The sequence below is a fragment of the Eptatretus burgeri genome, chromosome 14 (genome assembly GCF_056783735.1).
Source record: "Eptatretus burgeri isolate ZD-2024b chromosome 14, Ebu_testis_v1, whole genome shotgun sequence".
In the NCBI taxonomy this organism is placed as follows: Eukaryota; Metazoa; Chordata; class Myxini; order Myxiniformes; family Myxinidae; genus Eptatretus; species Eptatretus burgeri.
In genome coordinates, this window is record NC_140974.1 from 74,943,304 (window position 1) to 74,969,285 (window position 25,982).

Consider the following 25,982-nt stretch of genomic DNA (forward strand, 5'->3'; position numbering starts at 1 on the left):
GATGGGGGATTGTGTACGGAGTGCTGTTGGTGGGGGTCTTGTTAAGGGGGGTTGTGTGTTTTTTCATTTTTATATTAATTGTTGTTGTGGTGTTAAATTTGTGTCGTGTTGATGTGGCACAGGCACGATGGGCTGAATGGCTGCCTCTTTCATCTAAATTCCTTGTGTTGCTGTGTGTGTGTGTGTGTGTGTGTGTGTGTGTGTGTGTGTGTGTGTGTGTGTGTGTGTGTGTGTGTGTGTGTGTGTGTAAGTGTGTGTGTGTAAGTGTGTGTGTGTGTGTCATTTTTCGGCATCTGTCTGGTCCTCAAGCCTTTGCAGACTGAGATGAAATTGAACCACGTGAGTACGTCTATTAATTACGTATTATTGGACCCTGACTACATCTATGACTTACCTACCAATGGAATGTACATTTTATGACCTTTCTAAGACCCTTAGACCTTTTAAACCTCTTTTTGTGTTCAAAATCAAGGCTGGTAAAAGAGTGAGAACAATGAACGGATGCAACAAAAGAAAAGCAACAGTTCATAGAGGGGGAAACACCATCTTTAGACCATAACTACTCTTGGAACATACCCTTTCGACCGACTTTCTACCTTTTAGATACTTTATATCCATAAGACACTTCAGACCACTTAACCCTTTAGACTATTTCGACCCCTATGACTCCTTTAGACCCTTTACACTCCCCCCCCTTAGACCCTAACTACTTTTGGAACATCCCATTTCGACTCATTTGGCCACTTTGGACCCCTACCACACCTTAAACTGTTTAGACCCTTTAGATCCCGTAGACCCATCGACCCCATCTTATATCGGAACGTACCCTTTTGAACTCAAGACCCTTTGAATTTCTTTGACTCCTTAAGACTCTTAACACCCATTAAGATCCTTTAAACCCCTTAGTTAGACTTTTTCAGCCTTTCGACCCTTTAGACCCATTAGACAAATGTTGGCACACACCTCACAAACATTTATATAGTCTTCTTGCAACACACAGAAGATACTTTTTCAGCAAGTAATGCACAATCTCCATCCACCCAGAGAGTGGATAATCTGCTGGCTGGAAAATAATTAGCATATTGGATCACTGAATCAGTTCACCAATCAAAACATCGAAGCATATTGTTTTTGAGGTCAATAGGTCAAGGGTACACAAAGTCCTCAATTTTCATCCTATTGACTTTACCTTTGAATATAATTAGCATATTGGGTCACTGAATCGGTTCACCAAAAATCAGAACGATTGATTTCGCGGTTTTGACATGTCAACGCTCTCCATGAGAACAATTTCACCTGATTGTAATCAAATGGGATTGTTTGTGATTTTATTATACCCCAATAATATCACCTGATTGTAATCAAATGGGATTGTTTGTGATTTTATTATACACACAAATAATATCACCTGATTGTAATCAAATGGGATTGTTTGTGATTTTATTATACCCCAATAATATCACCTGATTGTAATCAAATGGGATTGTTTGTGATTTTATTATACCCCAATAATATCACCTGATTGTAATCAAATGGGATTGTTTGTGATTTTATTATACCCCAATAATATCACCTGATTGTAATCAAATGGGATTGTTTGTGATTTTATTATACCCCAATAATATCACCTGATTGTAATCAAATGGGATTGTTTGTGATTTTATTATACACACAAATAATATCACCTGATTGTAATCAAATGGGATTGTTTGTGATTTTATTATTACCATACCCCAATAATTTTTCAGGATGTCAAAATTGAAACGTACACAAGCTTATTTGTATGTACATGTGGAATAAGTGAGGAAAGTTTTGTTCAAATTAGTCAAAAGTCAAGGTCAACGCCATCCGATTCATCTAAAACACCTACTTGGCCGCAATTATATCATGTATCAACCGAATTTGTTATGCTCACCAATCCATCATCTAAAACACGAGATAGGTCAAATTTTCAAAACGACCAAATTGCTGTTTCCATGGCAACTACTGTTTATTTGGATTTTGTAAGCATGGTGCTGTGCATAACATCTTTCTTGGTTTAAATGTTGGTGTCTCCCTTGTAATGCCAAAAAGAAAAAGACACATTAGAAAGCCATTTGCTTTGTTATCTCTGTACCATATCTACATCCCAGTGATTTTTTTTAATGTACTTACCTCCATTATTACCAAACATTAATTTAACGTTGATATTCCTTGCCAACTTGCACATTCATTCCCATATGTTTTGGTGAGGGCCAAGGGATACTTCTTTTCCCTTCCCATATTGTTTGGCCCAACAAAGCCAACATTCAAAATCAAACGATTCCACATTGCATCTGTAACGCCCACAATGGAAATTCAAATGAAATGATTGGAAACTACCTGGCTGGCCCTGCCGTGTGTTTCCATGCACCACTCAAGCTGGGTTGTAAACTTTTCTGGCCCTGCCGTGTGTTTCCATGCACCACTCAAGCCAGGTTGGAAGCCCGGCTGGCTCTGCTGTGTGTTTCCATGCACCATTCAACAAGGAAACAACAACGAAATCCAACACAGGTGGAGGCCATTCAGCCCATCATGCCTGCACGAACACCACACAAACCCAAGATCCAAAGAAAATGCCCCCCCAAAAAAGTTTTAATTAATGAAAGAAAAAAAAACATTTTGTATTTTATTTTTTTGTATTTTTTTTTTTGTTGTAATTTTTAATTTTTTTATTTTTATTTTTATTTTCTTCCCCTCGAAGAGGGGGCATGGGCTTGGTTAAAAACCTCACATCAACCACACAACCCCCCTTAACAAGACCCCCACCAACAGCACTCCGTACACAATCACCCATCAATAGTCAAACTACCGAAAAGTCCGATCAACATCCCCATACCCCTCTATCTCTATAACTTCCAGGTACCTATCTAATACCAATTTAAACTTATCTACTGTTTCTGGTGCCACGACCTTTCCAGGGAGACCATTCCATGCATTAACTACTCTCTGAGTGAAAGTCCCCTACATTACTACCATCTTAACTCTCCTCTTCTTTACTCTCAGGCTATGGCCTCTGGTTCTGTCACTGTCTACTCTGTTGAATAAATCATCTTCACTTATTTTATCTTAATTAATCCTCATCTGGTCCTTAATTAATGTCTCCAACACCTTCCCCACAACTGAAGTTAAACTAACAGGAGGTCTATAGTTTCCCAATTCTTCTCTGGATCCTTTATTAAATAATGGTATTACATTTGCGACGCTCCAATCCTCCAGTACCTGTCCATCCTCAATGGGCCCACACTGGTCCTCACCTGTTCTTTTACCCAGATATACTGAAAGAAACCCTTGCTATTATGAATAAATATTCTTAGCCATGTCCTTCTCATCCTCTCTTTTGGCTTGCACAGTTATTTTCTTAACTTGCCTTTGTTTACTCCGATAAATATATAAATCTAACTCCAGTCCTGTTATTTTAAACCCAATAAATGCCTTCTGCTTCTCCTTAATAGCGTTCCTTATCTCACTGCTCAACCACCTGGCGACCACTCTTTCTGTTTCGAGTTTTACACCTCATTGGAATGTACTGACTCTGCACTCCACAAATTTGGTCCTTGAAGGTTTCCCATGTCTCTGATCCTGATTGTCCTGTTGTTAGAGTCTCCCAATCTACATCACCCAACTCTCTCCTCATACCCTCAAGGTTTGCCTTCCTCAAATCTAATAGCCTTACCCTACTATCCTGAACTCTAGCCCTTAACAGAATCTTTGCACACACAATGTTATGGTCACTTGATCCTAAATGCTCCCCTACCTCCACCTCCTCCACCATATTGGGATCGTTACTTAAAAGGAGGTCGAACAATGCACTCCCCTTCGTGTGCTTATCGACAAACTGGGTTAAAAAGCAATCCTGGACGAAAACGAAGAAATCCTCATCTGCTCTTCCCTTTCCCTGTTCTTGGACCCAATCAATCCCTGGCATGTTAAAATCCCCCATAATCAATACTCTTCCCTCACCACATGCTCTTTTGAATTCTTCATGTACTCCTCCTCTTATTCTCTCCTTCCTATCACACCGATACACCTTGTAGCCTTCTAATCCTTTCCCCCAGTTACTCTCCTCCTTAAACCATGTCTCACTCACTGCATCCACATCATACTCCTCCCTATGTACTTTGACTTCAAGCTCTTCCATCTTATTATTTAAACTTCTGGCATTGGTATCGAATATATTTAACTTTTCCCCTCCTGAAATTATATTTTCCTGCCTGGCCTGACTCATCCCAATTACTTCATCCGTTCCTTCCTTAATAGCTTCCTCACCCTCCATTGACCTAAAAAAAGCCTGAATTCCTTCCTCAATTCCAACTGCAAACCTTGCTGCCCCCTTTCTATTTAACATTCGACCATAATTCCGGAAACACTCCCTTTGTCTTCAAAATAATTCCCACTGATTCTTAAATGTAAAACCTTCCTCCCTACACCATTCTTCCAGCCATTGGTTGACGTCTATTGCTCTGCTTATAATTCCTACATTGTTTCCTAATCGTGGGAGGATCCCAGGAAACATGACCTCACAACCCTTTGCTTTTTTTTTCTTCTTTTTTTTGTACACCTTGTCGAGGCTCATATAAGAGGGAACAGACAACACAGCAAGGGGGGCATGAGACAAGAGGGGCAGGAGTGGGAAGGACAAAACAGTGGGGAACGGAGACATTTGGAGTTCTGTGGAAGGGCAGGGATGGGGCGAGGAACATGGGGACATTACAAGATGGACACTACAGGGACTTTCAGGAAGGAAAGCAGGAATTTGAAGGAGGTGGGCTTGGGTGGATTATCGGGGGTAGAAAAGATCGAGGATTTGGATGGGGGATGATAAGAGGTGGTGGTGAACAGCTGCTTTGAAGGCCTGGAGGGAAGAATGAGATTGAATAGAATGAGGGAGTTTATTCCAAAGGTGGGGAAAAAGAGGAATGAAAGAGTGAAGGTGAGCAGTGATTCGTGATTTTGGTAGTTTTACCAGAAGGGGGTTGTTGGCAGACTTTGAGCGCCCTGTGGAAATGTGGTGGGGACAAATCGCAGAGAGAACAGAGGGGGCCAGGCTGGAGAGGAGACTGTAGAAGACAGAAAGACCACCGACCAACCTGCGGTGAGAGAGTGAGAGGCCCAAAGACTCAGCCTCATCGCGGGAGATACCAATGATCCGAAATGCCTTGGTTTCTACAGCGTGAAGCCGAGGAAGGTGGGAGGCAGGAGCACCAGCCCAGAGGGGAGAACAGTACTCCATCAGGCTGTGGACGAAAGCTTTGGAAGTGGTCAGGAGCTCAGGTGGGCCGAGGAAGGACTTTGCACGACGGAGGATTCTCAGTCGGCGACTGGCTTTGGAGGCGAGGTTTGAAATGTGGCTTTCCCAGGAAAGGTCATGGCAGATAGTGAGACCCAGAAGCTTGAAAGAAAGGACTTCTTCCAGAGGATTGTTGAGAAAGTGGATTGGGGGGGAGGGGGGGGGTTCTAAACGGTCCTTTTGAAGAGACATAGTGAGAGTGTGAGATTTGTCCGGATTGAAAGACATGTTCCACGTGTTGGACCAGTTTGTGATTTTATCCAGATCTGCAGTGAGCGAAGAAGCTGCTGCTTGCCGGTCTGAGGGATGACAGATGGTACGGCAGAGGGTGGAGTCATCAGCAAAGAGATAAAGACGATTTTCCAGAGAGTCGGATAGATCATTGATGAAAACCAGAAAAAGAACAGGGCCCAGAACGCTACCTTGAGGAACTCCAGCCTGGACAGGAAGAGGGGATGAAAGAACTCCATTTAGGGCCACACGGTGACTGCGACAGGAGAGGAAGTCTGCGAGCCATGAGTGGAGATGGCCTTGGATACCATAGGAAGAGAGTTTGGTGAGCAGGGCAGGGTTCCAGACTGTGTCAAATGCACGTGATATGTCGACGGATATGGCTCTGATTTCATGTCCGGCATTGAGTACCTCCATCCATTGTTGGGAGAGCAGAAGCAGCATATCCAGAGTAGAGTGACCTGGTCTGAAACCAAATTGAAGATCGGAAATCAAGCCATTGGAGAAGAGGAAGGATTTAATGTCTGAAGCGATGATGAATTCCATAACCTTGCTGATGATTGGCAGAAGGCTGATTGGTCTGAAGTTGCACAGATCTGTTTTGTACCTTTTCATGCAGGGCAGTCATGTTTGCTGATTTCCAAGTAGATGGCAGATGACCTCGAGCAAATGAAAGGGTGAATAGAACAGAGAGAGGGTGAGCAAGAGCAGAAGAGCAGGGTTTTCGGGCACGTGGGCTGATGCCGTCTGGACCGGTTGCAGAGTCTGAGTCGAGGTTTGACAGCAAGCTCTCTACCTTGTCAGGAAAAAAGGGCACAGAGTCCAAGGACAGTTGGGTGCGACTGGGTAAGGTGGGTAGAGAAAGCGATGGGTTTTGGACACAAGATTTAGCTGGAAACACCGAGTTTTGGCATTCAGCTTTTTCACGTGCGGTATCAGCAGTTCGGCCTTTTGAGGTAAGGGAGGGGATGGAGGGGGAACATACACCAGAAACAGATTTGATTAAACGCCACCAGGATTTTGAGGAGGGAGAGAGGTTTGAGAGTTCAGACTTGAGATGAGAAAGATGTTGTTTTCTGGCTCTCCTGAGGGTAGATACACACTTGTTCCGAGCTTTATGGAAGGAACTGAGATTTCCCTCAGTTGGGTTTGCTTTCCATGAGGCAAAGGCAAGTTGTTTCAGGCCAACTGCCTCGCCACAAGCTTCAGTGAACCAAGGGCAGGAGGAAGGGTAGGACAACTGAACACGAGAGGGGATAAATCTGTGCATGAGGGAGAGCAAGTTTCTTTGAAAGAATTCCCAGGATGAGTTGATGTTGGAGAAAGTAGTGATAGGAGACCAGTCTTTCAGTTTGATGGCTGCTTGGAGACCCTGCCAGTCGGCTTGAGTGAAATGCCATACTCGACGGTGGTGAGGTGGTTCTCTGATAACAGCCAGAGAGATGTCCACTTTGACAAGGACGTGGTCAGAAGAACCAATTGGAGCGGACGAAGAACAGCAGATATTGTCGGGGAAATTTGTCAAAATCATATCCAGAAGAGATGGAGTACCATTGGTTGAGATCCGGGTCGGGAAATTGACCGATTGAATCAGTCCCAATGTGGCACCTCTGCCACTGCCCGCACCCGCTGCACCGTCCCCACCTCCCACCTACCCAATATCCTGTATCTATTTTTCAAAAACTCTGAGTAATCTTTCCCTTTATCATTCGCACCTCGAAATACCACAGGCAACTACTTCCTGCCAAGACCTGATACAATATCCTTTACCCTTGCTTCAATGTCCCCAACTCCTGCTCCTTCAAAACTGCACAGAATTTGTGTCTACAATCCTTCCTGCAGAATGAAGAATCTACATATTTAATAATCTCATCACGCACAAAAACTGTCTCCCATACCTCATGTCTACAAATTTATATTGCTGCACCTTCACCATTCCCTACACCTGCTGCACTTCGGCCACTGCCCACGCCCGCTGCACCTCTGCCACTGTCCACGCCCGCTGCACCTCTGCCACTGTCCACGCCCGCTGCACCTCTGCCACTGTCCACGCCTGCTGCACCTCCGCCACTGTCCACGCCCGCTGCACCTCCGCCACTGTCCACGCCCGCTGCACCTCCGCCACTGTCCACGCCCGCTGCACTTCGGCCACTGTCCACGCCCGCTGCACCTCCTCCACTGTCCACGCCCGCTGCACCTCTGCCACTGTCCACGCCCGCTGCACCTCTGCCACTGTCCATGCCCACTGCACCTCCGCCACTGTCCGTACCCTCTGCACCTCCGCCACTGTCATCGACCGCTGCACCGTCACCACTTCCAATATCCTGTGTGTTTCCATGCACCACTCAAGTTGGGTAGGAAACCCTGCTGGGCCTACTGTGTGTTTCCATGCACCACTCGAGTCGGGTAGGAACCCTGACTGGGCCTACTGTGTGTTTCCATGCAACACTCAAGTCGGGTAGGAACCCTGACTGGGCCTACTGTGTGTTTCCATGCACCACTCGAGTCGGGTAGGAAACCCTTCTGGGCCTGCTGTGTGTTTCCATGCAACACTCAAGTCGGGTAGGAAACCTGACTGGGGCTACTGTGTGTTTCCATACAACACTCCTGTCGAGAAGGAAACCTGACTGGGCCTACTGTGTGTTTCCTTCCACCACTCAAGTCGGGTAGGAAACCTGACTGGGGCTACTGTGTGTTTCCATACAACACTCCAGTCAGGTCGGAAACCTGACTGGGTCTACTGTGTGTTTCCATACAACACTCAAGTCGGGTAGGAAACCTGACTGGGCCTACTGTGTGTTTCCATACAACACTCCAGTCGAGAAGGAACCCTGACTGGGCCTACTGTGTGTTTCCATGCACCACTCGAGTCGGGTAGGAAACCCTTCTGGGCTTGCTGTGTGTTTCCATGCACCACTCAAGTCGGGTAGGAACCCTGACTGGGCCTACTGTGTGTTTCCATACAACACTCCAGTCGAAAAAGAAACCTGACTGGGCCTACTGTGTGTTTCCATACAACACTCCAGTCGAGAAGGAAACCTGACTGGGCCTACTGTGTGTTTCCTTCCACCACTCAAGTCGGGTAGGAAACCTGACTGGGGCTACTGTGTGTTTCCATGCACCACTCGAGTCGGGTAGGAAACCTGACTGGGCCTACTGTGTGTTTCCTTCCACCACTCAAGTCGGGTAGGAAACCTGACTGGGGCTACTGTGTGTTTCCATGCACCACTCGAGTCGGGTAGGAAACCTGACTGGGGCTACTGTGTGTTTCCATGCACCACTCGAGTCGGGTGGGAAACCTGACTGGGCCTACTGTGTGTTTCCTTCCACCACTCGAGTCGGGTAGGAAACCTGACTGGGCCTACTGTGTGTTTCCATGCACCACTCGAGTCGGGTAGGAAACCCTTCTGGGCCTGCTGTGTGTTTCCATGCACCACTCAAGTCGGGTAGGAAACCTGACTGGGTCTACTGTGTGTTTCCATACAACACTCCAGTCGGGTCGGAAACCTGACTGGGTCTACTGTGTGTTTCCATACAACACTCAAGTCGGGTAGGAAACCTGACTGGGCCTACTGTGTGTTTCCATACAACACTCCAGTCGAGCAGGAAACCTGACTGGGCCTACTGTGTGTTTCCATGCACCACTCAAGTCGGGTAGGAAACCTGACTGGGGCTACTGTGTGTTTCCATACAACACTCCAGTCGAGAAGGAAACCTGACTGGGCCTACTGTGTGTTTCCTTCCACCACTCAAGTCGGGTAGGAAACCTGACTGGGCCTCTGTGTGTTTCCATGCACCACTCGAGTCGGGAAGGAAACCCTGCTGGGCCTACTGTGTTTCCATGCACCACTCAAGTCGGGTAGGAAACCCTGCTGGGCCTACTGTGTGTGTCCATGCACCACTCAAGTCAGGTAGGAAACCTGACTGGGCCAACTGTGTGTCCATGCACCACTCAAGTTGGGTAGGAAACCTGACTGGGCTTACTGTGTGTTTCCATGCACCACTCAAGTCGGGTAGGAAACCCTGCTGGGCCTGCTGTGTGTTTCCATGCAACACTCAAGTTGGGTTGTAAGCCTGGCTCTCACTTCCGTGTGTTTCCATGTCGATTTAACCGACCTGCTTGAATGGCCAATTCGAGTTGACCCCTATTTTTGCACTCTTTCCCAAAGCAGGCCAATGCAGGTTGGGTGGAAGTACCCACACATCGCAACACTGATGAACCACGTGACGAATGGGCTTCTCTTTTGCTTTCGCCATCCTTCAATATTCCCATGTCGCTTTTTTTCCCAAACAAAAAGTTCCAAGTATAATTTGTCAAGGGAAAAGCAATGGTATCCTTCGTCAAACATTGCCGGGAAAGAAACATCTACTTCCTTCGAAAATTCTGGTTACCTGTAAATGGGAGTTTTTCCCTCAACACGGCTCGACCGTGGACGTGGATTGTGGGAATTCCGGGATCTGTTCAAACCGGGGTTGAGTGGTGCTTAAAACGAGGTACTCTTAGACACCTGTATGCAGAGTCCATGATCAGGTGTACTGTTCAGTGTTTGAATTGCTGAATATTTATGTAAACAGGGGGTACTCGACCTCATCAATAATGAACAAGTTGACGTGTGAGGGATTCACAAAAGATGATGAAATGTGGAGGAGGAAAAGCACAAACGAGGAAAAAGTGAGTAATCACCAACACTTACCAATCTCTCCCTCCCTCTCTCTCTCTCTTTCATCCGTTTGTTACAATAACGTTCTTTGGTCTATCAATATAATATCTTTGTATTTACTTCAAGGTACAAATGGAGAGAATGATGGACAAACACTATGTATGTATTCCATCGGTTTGACACCACACCCTCCCTGCCTGCCTTTTCAGGCGATGCCTTGACACGGAGAACTGGTTTGGCTTCTATACTGTAGTCAGGTTGAGTCGGATATAGCAGTTTGAGGGAAACATGATGGACAGTTCACAGGATGATGTCAGATGAAGAACCTGAACACAGGAGGAGGACATTTGGCGCATCAGGCCTCCACTATACTCTACATTACATATTAATTCAATGTAACAGTTTATAAATAGAAGGGCAATCGGTAGAGCACATACCTCCACTACGCAATGCCTGATCCACGAGAACATATCGGGCCCAATACATTTTTGAGATATCGTGCTACGTATCGTTTTTGGCCCTATCTCTCAATGGTGAATAATCACTTAAAAAACTAAATAATTATTGTATCTGGATTTAAATCTTCATCAAAATCGAATCAATTAGTCCTTGTCACACACCTAACTTGTCCATAAAATTTCACTCGAATCCGTCCACAAGAGATGTCCTGCACACAGACAGACAGACACACAGAGAGAAAGGGGTGAAAAGATAACCTCCTTCACCTTCGGTGGCAGAGGTAATAAACATGAGGAATACAGGTGATGAACTGCAAGCACAAACATAACCAGGGGATATATATATATATATATATATATATATATATATATATATATATATATATATATATATATATATATATATATATATATATATACATATATATACATATATATATATATATATATATATATATATATATACATATATATATATATATATATATATATACATATATATATATATATATATATACATATATATATATACATATATATATATATATATATATATATATATATACATATATATATATACATATATATATATATATATATATATATATATATATATATATATATATACATACATATATATATATATATATATATATATATATATATATATATATATATATATATATATATATATATGTATATATATATGTATATATATATATATATATATACATATATATTACTATGATTAGTAATAAAATAACTTTTGTAAAATAAAAAAAATTAAATTGAAGGAAGAGGGTTTAGTGGGGCAGATAACAGCAATTTTTGAGAGGAATCGTGCAAATGATGATACAAGCATCAAATTTGGCACATTTGTTCTCCAGGGGATTCTAATCAAATCTTCCTGATTGGCCATTTGAAAATCCAAATTTCGAAAAATTTGAAAAAAAAAAAAAACTTCAAAAAAGTCAAGATCACAAATCAATGTTGGATGCTGGCTGAGATTGGTGAATGTTTCAGAAACATCATCAAAGATGTTCCAAGTCTGCCATGCAGTTTTCTTCCCTTTACCACGGAAGGCAGACACGACGTCACATCTAGTGAACGCATGGAAGTATGGGATCCCTCTAGCTTTCTCAGGCCCTATTGCAGAAACTACCTCTTGGACTGGAATCCATCGTGCCTTGGCTTCTTGGCCAAAGGCAATCCACATGTTCTCAAGACCTAGTTCCTGTAAGGATGGCAGTACAGATATTGCTATGACTAGTACGTCCGTGTCATTAGCCTTAATGATAATGGACTTGCTACCATCCGTCGTTGCATCCCTGGTGTGTACAAATATTCGAGTGTCAGCTTCTTCATGACAACATGGAGACACAGCATCCAGTGACTTCCTTGTGTTGCTAATGGCATCTTCTCCTTTTGTGACAATGACTGTGCTTGTCGTCTGTGCTTCACACATCTTTTCCGCAAGGAAGTGAAACAGCTCAGTCTTGTTGCTGTCATCTTGAAGAAAGCTTCTCCAGTTACTTGGGGTCTTACTTGTTCCTGTCACTCTTCTTCTGATTCCTTGCCCCCTTTTCGACCTTGCCTCGGACTTCAGACTTGACTTCTTGTACACATCAAACACTATGTCCACCCTCCCGTACCTGGCACCATAGGATTCCACCTTTGGGATGATGTCTTCTTTAGCATCGTCATCAAATATCTTTGAAGTGCGTGGAGGTAGGGCATTGATAAGTACTGAGCCATCAATGATGACTGCATCTCCCCTTGTTTCTCTGTCTGGGATGTTCACTTGTGCTTCAAGAATTTCAGCCAGCTGTGACTTCAAATTTTTTTGAAGTTTTTTTTTTTTTCAAATTTTTCAAAATTTGGATTTTCAAATGGCCAATTCGGCAGATTTGATCAGAAAGCCCTGCAGAACAGAAATGCCAAATTTGATGCTTATATCATAATTTGCACGATTTTTCTACGATTCGAAGATTTTCTACTATTAATATAACAGCATTATATTAATTAAAACACTCCTTTTGAAGATAATTAACAGCATTATATTGATTAAAATACCCCTTTTGAAGATGATTAATGGAATTATATGAATTAAAACACCTCTTTTGAAGATAATTAACGGCATTGTATTAATTAAAACACCCCGTTTGAAGATAATTAACAGCATTATATTAATTAAATACCCCTTTTGAAGATGATTAACGGAATTGTATTAATTAAAACACCACTTTTGAAGATAATTACGGCGTTGTATTAATTAAAACACCCCTTTTGAAGATGATTAACGGCATTATATTAATTAAAACACTCTTTTGAAGATAATTAAAACACTCCTTTTGAAGATAATTAACGGCATTATATTAATTAAAACACTCCTTTTGAAAATAATTAACGGCATTATATTAATTAAAACACTCCTTTTGAAGATAATTAATGGCATTATATTAATTAAAATACCCCTTTTGAAGATGATTAACGGAATTATATTAATTAAAACACCTCTTTTGAAGATGATTAACAGATTTTATAAATGAAAACACCCCGTTTGAAGACAATTAAAATACCCCTTTTGAAGTAGATTTACGCAATCATATTAATTAAAACACCTCTTTTGAAGATGATTAACGGATATAAATTAAAACACCCCGTTTGAAGATAATTAAAATACCCCTTTTGAAGATGATTAACGGAATTATATTAATTAAAACACCTCTTTTGAAGATAATTAATGGCATTGTATTAATTGAAACACCTCATTTGAAGATAATTAACAGCATTATATTAATTAAAACACTCCTTTTGAAAATAATTACGGCATTATATTAATTAAAACACTCCTTTGAAGATAATTAATGGCATTATATTAATTAAAATACCTCTTTTGAAGATGATTAACAGAATTATATTGATTAAAACATCTCTTTTGAAGATAATTAATGGCATTGTATTAATTAAAACACCCCGTTTGAAGATAATTAACAGCATTATATTAATTAAAATACCCCTTTTGAAGATGATTAATGGAATTATATTAATTAAAACATCTCTTTTGAAGATAATTAATGGCATTGTATTAATTGAAACACCCCTTTTGAAGATAATTAACAGCATTATATTAATTAAAATACCCATTTTGAAGATGATTAATGGCATTGTATTAATTGAAACACCCCATTTGAAGATAATTAACAGCATTATATTAATTAAAATACCCCTTTTGAAGATGATTAACGGAATTGTATTAATTAAAACACCCCTTTTGAAGATAATTAACGGCCTTGTATTAATTAAAACACCCCGGTTGAAGATGATTAAAGGCATTATATTAATTAAAATACCCCTTTTGTAGATAATTAATGGCATTGTATTAATGAAAACACCCCGTTTGAAGATAATTAACGGCCTTATTTCATGATATCCTTGATCAGGCAATCCTCGGCCACCTTGCTGTCTGGGGTTTTTAAACATTTCCTGAGTTCCCTTGCTGGGGTCTGAAGCCGCCATGTTTTTTGGCCTGCTCGACCATGCCTTGACTTGAAACAGGCCACAACGATTTCTTAACGATGAAGTTTTTGTTTTCATTTTCCTCACTCATGTTATCAAATGCCTGTTCATCATAGCTACGGATTGCTGGGTACATTGCAATGCTTATGAACGCCCGGAGTCGTCAGCGTTCATTGCTTTATTTCAATTCCGCACATGCGATCACCGCGAGTATCTCTTAAACTAAGCAGAATTTCAAAATTTAATCTCCCGAATCAAACTTACAAGCAGTTCCGACTCCTAGAAAAGTGTTCATTTGTCCAATTCAGACATTTCGGGTGTCTCCAGGAGGTGTATGTTTAAATGATAGTTCGGTGATTGCTAATTGTGTGTCATGAGCCGTTTATCAACCCTTTCATCGGAGTGCTTAAGGCAGCGCTCTACAATGTTCACACTGTCACTGAATACTGTGTATAGATCGACATGAACAAAGTTCAGGGCTACTCACCGACGTTGGCCACGTGTTGTTCTTTGGTACAACAGGCGGTGGCCGCCTCTCTGAAACATGTGAAATATTATTTTCCGACGTTTCCCGTTTTTTACGATGTTATATGACCCGTCACTTTGGCGTAGATAAATACAAATAATAATTAAACGTTTCGCTTTCATAAGTTTCTTCAAACGTTTTGTGCATTGCGTGGCAAAGCCACTTGGCACGTTCTTCAACTTTCAATTGCGATACCGTGGTTCTACACGAACAAAACATATTTTCAGTTCTGAAGTAAGGAATCGACATATCACGGCAAGAAAATCGAGAGGTACACATGCTCACTCTGTGCAGCCAGGATTTGAATCCCAACCCAGCTAGAAACTGTCCTCCCGGTGTTTTAGAGGCAGGGTGATTCATCTCTCAGATGGACGATAAACTGGACATCACATCTGCCGGAATCCCTCACCCCTCTCACTCCCAACCCTACCCCCTCTCTCCCACCCCATCCCTCTTTCTGACCCTTCCCTTCCTCTATCTCTCTCCCAACCCTCCCCCTGGTCCCCAATCTTTCACCCCTGTTGAGGGGACTGCAGAATGTATAAATCATATTTGAAGCCGACAGGTGGGGTGCAAAGGTCACTGCATGTACGAGCTGTTGGTTTTGAATGCTCATGCCCCAGGTGTGTGTGTGTGTGTGTGTGTTTGTGTGTGTGTGTGTGTGTGTGTGTGTGTGTGTGTGTGTGTGTGTGCGTGTGTGTGTGTGTGTGTGTGTGTGTGTGTGTGTGTGTGTGTGTGTGTGTGTGTGTGTGTGTGTGTGTGTGTGTGTGTGTGTGTGTGTGTGTGTGTGTGTGTGTGTGTGTGTGTGTGTGTGTGTGTGTGTGTTGATTGGTACCTACATATGCAGGTTTCAGAATGAGGAATGGATTCCTCCCAGGGCAGGCTCAAAGCATCCACTTTCATTTCCGTAAGGTGTCATTATTCATGGACCAAGATGTGAAGTTTTCTGTTCCCAAAGCTTTGTTCCGAGTGCTCTCTTCAGGATCGTCACTGAGCCCCGGACAGCTTCCAGCTGTAGTTCGTTTGTAATAATATTCCCAGGGATGGTTTTTATCTCACCTGTAAAGTAATTCCGGGGAGCTTATGGGATGGCACGTCGTCCGTCCATCCACATATAGTTGCAATTTCTCAGAAACTACACATACGATTTTAATGAAATTTGACCACAACCTTCATCACCCTTGATGGCATTAAAAAAGGAGGTCTGATGGGGTCTACAGAGGTGGTTTACAGGGGGGGGGGAGTGGGTTACCTCCCCAAAGAGGTATTTGCTTTCTTCTCAAACGATACACACAATTCCGATGAAACTTCATGATATCCTTCATCACCCATGACGTCCCAAAGTTTGATCATGACATTCGAGAAATTGGGCTCTGAAAGGGTTTAATGTGGGTTGCCCCCCAAAATAAGTATTTGCTTTCTTCTCCAAAAACTACACATACAATTCCGATGAAACTTGACCACCATCTTCACCACCCGTGATATACCAAAGTTTGTTCACGACATTAAAAATAATTGGGGTCTCAGGGGTTATACGGGGAGGGGGGTTGCCCCCCAAAATTGTATTTGCTTTCTTTTCTGAAACCACACACACAATTTCGATGAAACTTGACCACAACCTTCATCATCCGTGATGAACCAAGGTTTGTTCATGACATTAAAAAAATGTCATGTTTTCCATGTACGTATGTTTGGTTTCCATGTACGACATTACTGGTTTCCATGTACGTATGTGGTAAAGTTTTCGAATGAATCTACATAGTGTACGATGTAAATGTTGTCTTTTTGATATTTGTTGTAAGAGGTACTGCATCTTGAAATTAAAGCAATTTAACTCATCAAGCTTTTATGTGATTTTCATCTCATTATTTACATGCATGTTTTGCATTAGGCCAATTCATTTCTTTGAAAGTGTTCTGTAAATGTTAAGGGCAATGAAATAATATGTAAGCCTATTGGGGGGTGGGGATGGTAGTTTGGGTCAGGCAGAATAAGTTTTTATATGTATACCTTTATGCAGAATTGGGTGAGGATCTTTTTTTGGGGGGGGGGGGGGTCTCGACTAATGGGAGAAGATATTTTTTTAAACCATAAAAACTTCCATGCCCCCCTGGGAATGTAATGGTACACCTCTTATTTTGGAGACTGACAGATGAAAAACCAACAAATTAAACCCTTTAAGTTTGGAAATTTATTCACATATGCCTTCCCCAAAATCGCTTGCCTCTGCGAAAACAAATTTTCCCCACAAACAAAAAAAAATCCTTTCCCCTCCCCCACACTCTCTTTTGTACATTAAAAGTTTTGACCCTCCCACTTATGTTGAACCAAATTTCCCCCCCTACCATTTTTGCCCTCCCCTGCTACAAAAAATGTCGAGGAAAACCTAACCTTAAAAAAAAACACTAAAAACAGCAAAAAAGAAAATAAATAATTTTAAATCCCTTAAAAAACGTAAGAAAGTGGAAACGTTAAAAATCCTTAAAAACATTAAGAAACGTCGAATAACATAAAATTGTCTAAAATAACAAAACATATTTTAAATAACATTAAAAAAACATGACTTTAGTTTTGTTTTGTTATTGATGAAGTGACCTGGAGCCGAATGTAACTTGGATGTTAGGCCTATGTTTGTTTCCCGACCAAACCCCGTGTCGGGCCTCATAATATGGATTAATCCCTCCTTGCAATTGCCAAGGAGCTCCAAGGGAATTGTCCGGAATTCGATTGAGTGATAGGAACAGTCATTTACTTCAAAATCCATGAAAATATTAGACAGAAATTGAAATATATTTGGAGAAATATATTTTGCAAAATCTGCCGGGCCCGGTACCCGGTTCGACGTTGCGTGTTACCACAGTTCGCCTCTTTTGGGGGAGACAAGATGGCGGACGGTGCACTTCCGGTGGCTTCACGCACGGAGCCGTCGTGACCAATCCGGGTGTGGAGATCGGTGGCTCCCCTGAGGGAAAGAAAAGGAAAAAAAAAATACAAAAACTATCCAAAGTAAACAAATAAATAAATAAGTATTTTTTCATTAATTAATTAAAAAAATTTTTTATTTTCCTCCTTTGATCTTGTGTGGATGGGTTGGTGCGGTGTCCGTGCAGCATCGAGGGCTGAATGGCCTCCACGTGTGTTGGGTATCCTTGTTGAACACCATCGAGCTCTCTTCTTATTTTCTCTCACGATTCACTCATTCTTTACGTTCACTCTTCACTCATTCATAACGTTCACTCTTCACTCATTCATAACGTTCACTCTTCACTCATTCATAACGTTCACTCTTCACTCATTCATAACGTTCACTCTTCACTCATTCTTTACGTTCACTCTTCACTCATTCATAACGTTTACTCTTCACTCATTCATACGTTCACTCTTCACTCATTCTTTACGTTCACTCTTCACTCATTCATAACGTTTACTCTTCACTCATTCATAACGTTCACTCTTCACTCATTCATAACGTTCACTCTTCACTCATTCATAACGTTCACTCTTCACTCATTCTTTACGTTCACTCTTCACTCATTCATAACGTTTACTCTTCACTCATTCATACGTTCACTCTTCACTCATTCATAACGTTCACTCTTCACTCATTCATTACGTTCACTCTTCACTCATTCTTTACGTTCACTCTTCACTCATTCAAAACGTTCACGATCACTCATTCATTACGTTCACGATCACTCATTCATTACGTTCACGATCACTCATTCATTACGTTCACGATTCACTCATTCATTACGTTCTTATTTTTGACGCTATTTCTTGATACAAAGTGTCGGCGATTAAATCGTTTTTCTCATATTTCTCCAAACGCTCTTCCTTCCTTTCTCCCCCCCCCATCACCACAGACCCGAACATCATTTCCGCCATTCTCCCCGGATCGTTGTTCGTTGCTCGGTGTTTTTTCGCCCTGTGTTATTCCCTCAGTAACTCGTTCTCGAGCCATGGCCGTCGCTCCCATGAAACTCTCCATTGACATCCGACCCGCCCGGGCGCTCAGAGCTCCCGGAACCCAGAAAGTAGCGAAAGGGGATGGAAGGGCTCACCTGGTCACCCCCGGAGACGTCATCACTGCAGACGCGGGATTCATGCGGTCCGTTGTTTGAATGGCTACCTTCCCTTTACACCACGCTACCTTCCATTTACACCACGCTACCTTCCCTTTACACCACGCTACCTTCCCTTTACACCACGCTACCTTCCCTTTACACCACGCTACCTTCCTTTTACACCACGCTACCTTCCCTTTACACCACTCTACCTTCCCTTTACACCACGCTACCTTCCATTTACACCACGCTACCTTCCCTTTACACCACGCTACCTTCCCTTTACACCACGCTACCTTCCCTTTACACCACGCTACCTTCCTTTTACACCACGCTACCTTCCCTTTACACCACTCTACCTTCCCTTTACACCACGCTACCTTCCCTTTACACCACTCTGCCTTCCCTTTACACCACTACCTTCCCTTTACACCACTCTACCTCCCCTTTACACCACTCTACCTCCCCTTCACGCCACTCTACCTTCCCATCACGCCTCTCTACCTGCCCTTCACGCCTCTCTACCTTCCCTTTACACCAAACTACCTTCCCTTTACATTACTCTAACTTCCCTTTATACCACTCTACCTTCCCTTTACGGGACCACCTCCCCTTTACGCCACTCTACCTTCCCTTTACACCATGCTACCTTCCCTTTACACCATGCTACCTTCCCTTTGCACCACTCTGCCTTCCCTTTACACCACTACCTTCCCTTTACACCACTTACCTTCCCTTTCCACCCCTCTACCTCCCCTTCACGCCACTCTGCCTTCCCTTCACGCCACTCTACCTTCCCTTTACACCACTCTACCTTCCCTTTACACCACTCTACCTTCCCTTTACGGGACCACCTCCCCTTTACGCCACTCTACCTTCCCTTTACACCATGCTACCTTCCCTTTACACCATGCTACCTTCCCTTTGCACCACGCTGCCTTCCCTTTACACCACTACCTTCCCTGTACACCACTTACCTTCCCTTTACACCACTCTACCTCCCCTTCACGCCACTCTACCTTCCCTTCACGCCACTCTACCTTCCCTTTACACCACTCTACCTTCCCTTTACACCACTCTACCTTCCCTTTACGGGACCACCTCCCCTTTACGCCACTCTACCTTCCCTTTACACCATGCTACCTTCCCTTTGCACCACTCTACCTTCCCTTTACACCACTCTACCTTCCCTTTACACCACGCTATGTTCCCTTTACACCACTCTACCTTCCCTTTCCGCCACTCTACCTCCCCTTTCCGCCACTCTACCTCCCCTTTACGTCACTCTACCTCCCCTTTACGCCACTCTACCTTCCCTTTACGCCACTCTACCTTCCCTTTACGCCACTCTACATTCCCTTTACGCCACTCTACCTCCCCTTTACGCCACTCTACCTCCCCTTTACGCCACTCTACCTCCCCTTTACGCCACTCTACCTCCCCTTTACGCCACTCTACCTTCCCTTTACGCCACTCTACCTTCCCTTTACGCCACTCTACCTTCCCTTTACACCACTCTACCTTCCCTTTACAGCACTCTACCCTCCCTTTACACCAAGATACCTTCCCTTTACACCACTCTACCTTCCCTTTACACCACTCTACCTTCCCTTTACGGCACTCTACCCTCCCTTTACACCACGATACCTTCCCTTTACATCACGCTACCTTCCCTTTACACCACTCTACCTTCCCTTTACACCACGCTACCTTCCCTTTACACCACGCTACCTTCCCTTTACACCACGCTACCTTCCCTTTACACCACTCTACCTTCCCTTTACACCACGCTACCTTCCCTTTACACCACACTACCTTCCCTTTACATCACTCTACCTCCCCTTTACGCGACTACCTGCCCTTTAGACCACTCTACCTTCCTTTTACACCACGCTACCTTCCTTTTACACCACGCTACCTTCCCTTTACACCACTCTACCTTCCCTTTACACCACTCTACCTTCCCTTTACACCACGCTACCTTCCCTTTACACCACTCTGCTTTCCCTTTACACCACGCTACCTTCCCTTTACACCACGCTACCTTCCCTTTACACCACGCTACCTTCCCTTTACACCACGCTACCTTCCCTTTACACCACGCTACCTTCCCTTTACACCACGCTACCTTCCCTTTACACCACGCTACCTTCCCTTTACACCACGCTACCTCCCCTTCATGCCACTCTACCTTCCCTTTACACCACGCTACCTTCCCTTAACACCACTCTACCTTCCCTTTACACCACTCTACCTTCCCTTTACACCACTCTACCTTCCCTTTACACCACTCTACCTTCCCTTTACACCACTCTACCTTCTCTTTACGCGACTACCTCCCCTTTACGCCACTCAACCTTCCCTTTACACCACGCTACCTTCCCTTTACACCACGCTACCTTCCCTTTGCACCACTCTACCTTCCCTTTACACCACTCTACCTTCCCTTTACACCACTCTACCTTCCCTTTACACCACTCTACCTTCCCTTTACGCCACTCTACTTCCCCTTTATGCGACTACCTCCCCTTTACGCCACTCTACCTCCCCTTTACGCCACTCTACCTTCCCTTTACGCCACTCTACATTCCCTTTACGCCACTCTACCTCCCCTTTACGCCACGCTACCTCCCCTTTACGCCACTCTACCTTCCCTTTACGCCACTCTACCTTCCCTTTACGCCACTCTACCTCCCCTTTACACCACTCTACCGCCCCTCAAACCACAACTCTCCTTATCCCATGCACCCCACCTGCAGCTTTTACTACGGACTTTTACCTCCTCTCACTTGAACTGCATTCCTCCGACTCTTCCTTTCCGATATATTTCGAAGATTCGTTTTACTGCTCCATACCAGCAGTTTTCTATTTAGTACATACTCAAATGGTGCAGCACTTTCGATTGTGCTCCGGACACTCTTCATACATCCCATCTCCCCCTCATACATCCCATCTCCCCCTCATACATCCCATCTCCCCCTCATACATCCCATCTCCCCTCATACATCCCATCTCCCCTCATACATCCCATCTCCCCTCATACATCCCATCTCCCCTCATACATCCCATCTCCCCTCATACATCCCATCTCCCCTCATACATCCCATCTCCCCTCATACATCCCATCTCCCCTCATACATCCCATCTCCCCCTCATACATCCCATCTCCCCTCATACATCCCATCTCCCCTCATACATCCCATCTCCCCTCATACATCCCATCTCCCCCTCATACATCCCATCTCCCCCTCATACATCCCATCTCCCCTCATACATCCCATCTCCCCTCATACATCCCATCTCCCCTCATACATCCCATCTCCCCTCATACATCCCATCTCCCCCTCATACATCCCATCTCCCCCTCATACATCCCATCTCCCCTCATACATCCCATCTCCCCTCATACATCCCATCTCCCCTCATACATCCCATCCCCCCTCATACATCCCATCCCCCTCATACATCCCATCCCCCCCTCATACATCCCATCCCCCCTCATACATCCCATCCCCCCTCATACATCCCATCCCCCCTCATACATCCCATCCCCCCTCATACATCCCATCCCCCCTCATACATCCCATCCCCCCTCATACATCCCATCCCCCCTCATACATCCCATCCCCCCTCATACATCCCATCCCCCTCATACATCCCATCCCCCCTCATACATCCCATCCCCCCTCATACATCCCATCCCCCCTCATACATCCCATCCCCCCTCATACATCCCATCCCCCCTCATACATCCCATCCCCCCCTCATACATCCCATCCCCCCTCATACATCCCATCCCCCCCTCATACATCCCATCCCCCCTCATACATCCCATCCCCCCCTCATACATCCCATCCCCCCTCATACATCCCATCCCCCCTCATACATCCCATCCCCCCTCATACATCCCATCCCCCCTCATACATCCCATCCCCCCTCATACATCCCATCCCCACCTCATACATCCCATCCCCCCTCATACATCCCATCCCCCCTCATACATCCCATCCCCACTCCTACATCCCATACCCCCCTACATCCCACGCCTCCTCCTACATCCCATCCCCCCTCATACATCCCATCCCCCCTCATACATCCCATCCCCCCTCATACATCCCATCCCCCCTCATACATCCCATCCCCCCTCATACATCCCATCCCCCCTCATACATCCCATCCCCCTCATACATCCCATCCCCCCTCCTACATTCCATCCCCACTCCTACTTCCTACCCCCCTACATCCCACGCCTCCTCCTACATTCCATCCCCCCTCATACATCCCATCCGCCCCTCCGATATCCCATCCCCTCTCCTCTCCTACATCCCATCCCTCCTCCAACATTCCGCCCCCTCCAACATCCCATCCCCCTCCTACTTCCCATCTCCGACATCCCAACCCCTCACGTACTTCCCGGCTCCGCTCCTTCGTCCCGTCCCCTCGCCAACGTCCCATCCCCCTCTCCTACATCGCCTCCCCTCCCCTACATCGCGTCCCCTCTCCTACATCGCCTCCCCTCTCCTACATCGCCTCCCCTGTCTTACATCTCCGCTCACATCCCTTCCCATCTCCCGTCTCCTCTGCTCTCGCGCGTCTTGTCTCCTCTCCTCTCCTCTCGCGCGTTCTGTCTCCTCTCCTCTCCTCTCGCGCGTTCCATCTCCTCTCCTCTCCTCTCGCGCGTCCTGTCTCCTCTCTTCTCCTCTCGCGCATCTCGTCTCCTCTCCTCTCCTCTCGCGCATCTCGTCTCCACTCCTCTCCTCTCGCACATTCCGTCTCCTCTCCTATCCTCTCGTGCGTCCCGTCTCCTCTCTCTTCCCCCTCACGCATCCCATCTCCTCTCCTCTCCTCTCGCGCGTCCCGTCTCCTCTCTCTCCCCCACTCTTCTCTCCTCTCTTCTCCCCCACCCCCCACTCTTCTCTCCTCTCTTCTCCTCTCACGCGTCTCTTCTCCTCTCCTCTCCTCTCGCACCTTCCGTCTCCTCTCCTATCCTCTCGCGTGTCCCGTCTCCTCTCTCTCCACCCTCGCGCGTCCCGTCTCCTCTCTATCCCCCCACTCTTCTCTCCTCTCCTCTCTCTCCCCCGACTCTTCTCTCCTCTCTCTCTCTCTCCCCCACTCTTCTCTCCTCTCTTCTCCCCCCACCCCCACTCCTCTCTCTCCACTCTTCTCTCTCCCCCACTCTTCTCTCCACTCTTCTCTCTCCCCCACTCTTCTCTCCACTCTTCTCTCCACTCTTCTCTCTCCCCCCACTCTTCTCTCCACTCTTCTCTCTCCCCCACTCTTCTCTCCACTCTTCTCTCTTCCCCCACTCTTCTCTCCACTCTTCTCTCTCCCCCCACTCTTCTCTCCATTCTTCTCTCTCCCCCCCACTCTTCTCTCCTCTCTTCTCTCTCTCCCACTTTTCTCTCCTCTCTTCTCTCTCCCCCCACTCTTCTTTCCTCTCCTCTCCCCTTCCTCCCCGCTTTCCTCTCCTCTCTCCGTGGAGGCTTGAACCGTTCTTTTTTGTCTTTGTAATTTTTGTTGTTTTAATAATTGTCTTTTGATTTGCCAGGTTTTAAAAAAAAATAAAAATTAATTATTATTATTAATTTTTTTCCTCAACTGACATCTGTTTACTCCGATACTAATGTATCGGACTCTTGTCCCGTCTTTTTGTACTTTATGAATGCCTTTTGCTTATCCTTAATTGCACTGCTTGCTTCCCTGCTCATTTACCCTGGTTTCTTTCTTTTTCTTTCTGCCTTCATCCATCCATCCATCCATCCATCCATTGGGACCATACTCTGTTCAGAGCGTTGGTGCTGCCTAAGCAGTGTCCTTGGCTATTGGGCACAATCCTGGATTCCACAAGATTCCGACTCCGAATTCCACAAGATTCGCCACTCCGACACAAGATTCCAGCATGCTGGCACTCATTTTGCCGACCTCGGAAGGATGACAGGCAGATTCAACCCCACCTTGTGTTAATTCAACAGCCGAGGGGGATTTTAAATGAGGATCCTATGATCCCAAGCCCCACCACCCTAACCATTAAGCCAACTCCAGGCATTTTCTACATTTATACCTCGCTGAAATATCCCTACTTTTCACCCCACAAATTCGTTCCTTGAAGGTTGCCCATTTTTCTGATGTCGAAGGTTGCCCTTACTCCTAACTCCTTTCAAACTTCCTTCCTTCAATTCACATTCCACACTCACTCACTTAACCTACTCTCCTTCTCTCTTCTCTTCCTTTGTTCAATCTTCCTTTGTTAAATTTTGCACTGACCCACCCCTTTGAGTACATGATGAAAAGATCACCCAATGGCAAGAATCGTGCAGAAAGGTAGCTTGTCTGTAGCATGGATTTGATGGTCTTTGTTTTTGCTGCAGAGGTCACGGTACATATACAGATGACGAACACCTTGTTGCTTCAGTCGCCGGTGTCGTAGAAAGAGTCAATCGGCTGATCTGCGTGCGACCACTAAACACTCGGTAAGAATCACACCATCAAAGATATAAAGCCTTGCTTGAGGAGAATCTCCTGATCCAGACTCCAGCCACATATATTCTTTTATTCCAGCAGTGTTTTCTCATTGATGGTGGGTTTTGGTTGCCTCTCTCTCTCTCTCTATCCATCATCCTTATTATTTTCCCTTTACTCTTCCTCAAAATAAAATACATTGTTGGTAATTATCATTGAATTTATTTTGGGGATTTTTGCATTGCCAAAAAGCATTTGTTTGATCATGCTGTACCCCAGGTTCAAATCTTGTACTTTCTCTCTTTGAATGTCTCTGCTCAAGCAGGAGCTCATATATTGTGGTTATTTGTCCATTATCTGCCAATAGCCTTATCATTAATAGAAAAATGTATATTGATGTCTCATGAAAAGCAATCTAATCCATTTTCATGAGTTTGCTTTTTTACTCGTACTATATTGTGAAAGTTGGTTGTGCCGATGTATGACTACATATCTCTATGTATATATATATATATATATATATATATATATATATATATGTATATATATATGTATATATATATATATATATATATATATATATATATATATATATATATATATATATATATATATATATATATATATATATATGTATATATATATATATATATATATATATATGTATATATATATATATATATATATATATGTATATATATATATATATATATATATATATATATATATATATATGTATATATATATATATATATA

General features: G+C 44.2%; 2 protein-coding genes across 12 annotated transcripts in view; one reads left to right on the top strand and one right to left on the bottom strand.

The window, feature by feature from the left end:
• LOC147013640 (rab GTPase-activating protein 1-like) overlaps nucleotides 1–10,424 on the bottom strand; it is a 337,271-nt gene extending 326,847 nt beyond the window's left edge. For 4 of the 11 annotated variants that reach the window (XM_085855707.1, XM_085855695.1, XM_085855708.1 and 1 more), the window contains exons 1-3: nucleotides 10,234–10,421; nucleotides 9,932–10,047; nucleotides 2,362–2,557 (exon numbers count right to left, since the gene is read on the bottom strand). The gene's annotated coding sequence lies outside the window, so the exon portion shown is untranslated. Of the gene's footprint in view, nucleotides 1–2,361; nucleotides 2,558–9,931; nucleotides 10,048–10,233 lie in introns of all 11 variants that reach the window. The other 7 variants (XM_085855705.1, XM_085855706.1, XM_085855702.1 and 4 more) reach the window with 5 other exon arrangements.
• Nucleotides 10,425–17,773: 7,349 nt separating this feature from the next.
• Nucleotides 17,774–25,982, top strand: part of EXOSC2 (exosome component 2) — a 58,757-nt gene continuing 50,548 nt past the window's right edge. Inside the window, exons 1-3 of the mRNA XM_085855711.1 lie at nucleotides 17,774–17,846; nucleotides 18,646–18,811; nucleotides 25,136–25,237. Coding sequence (XP_085711837.1) covers nucleotides 17,789–17,846; nucleotides 18,646–18,811; nucleotides 25,136–25,237 — 326 coding nt within the window. The 5' untranslated portion in view covers nucleotides 17,774–17,788. The remainder of the gene's footprint in view (nucleotides 17,847–18,645; nucleotides 18,812–25,135; nucleotides 25,238–25,982) is intronic.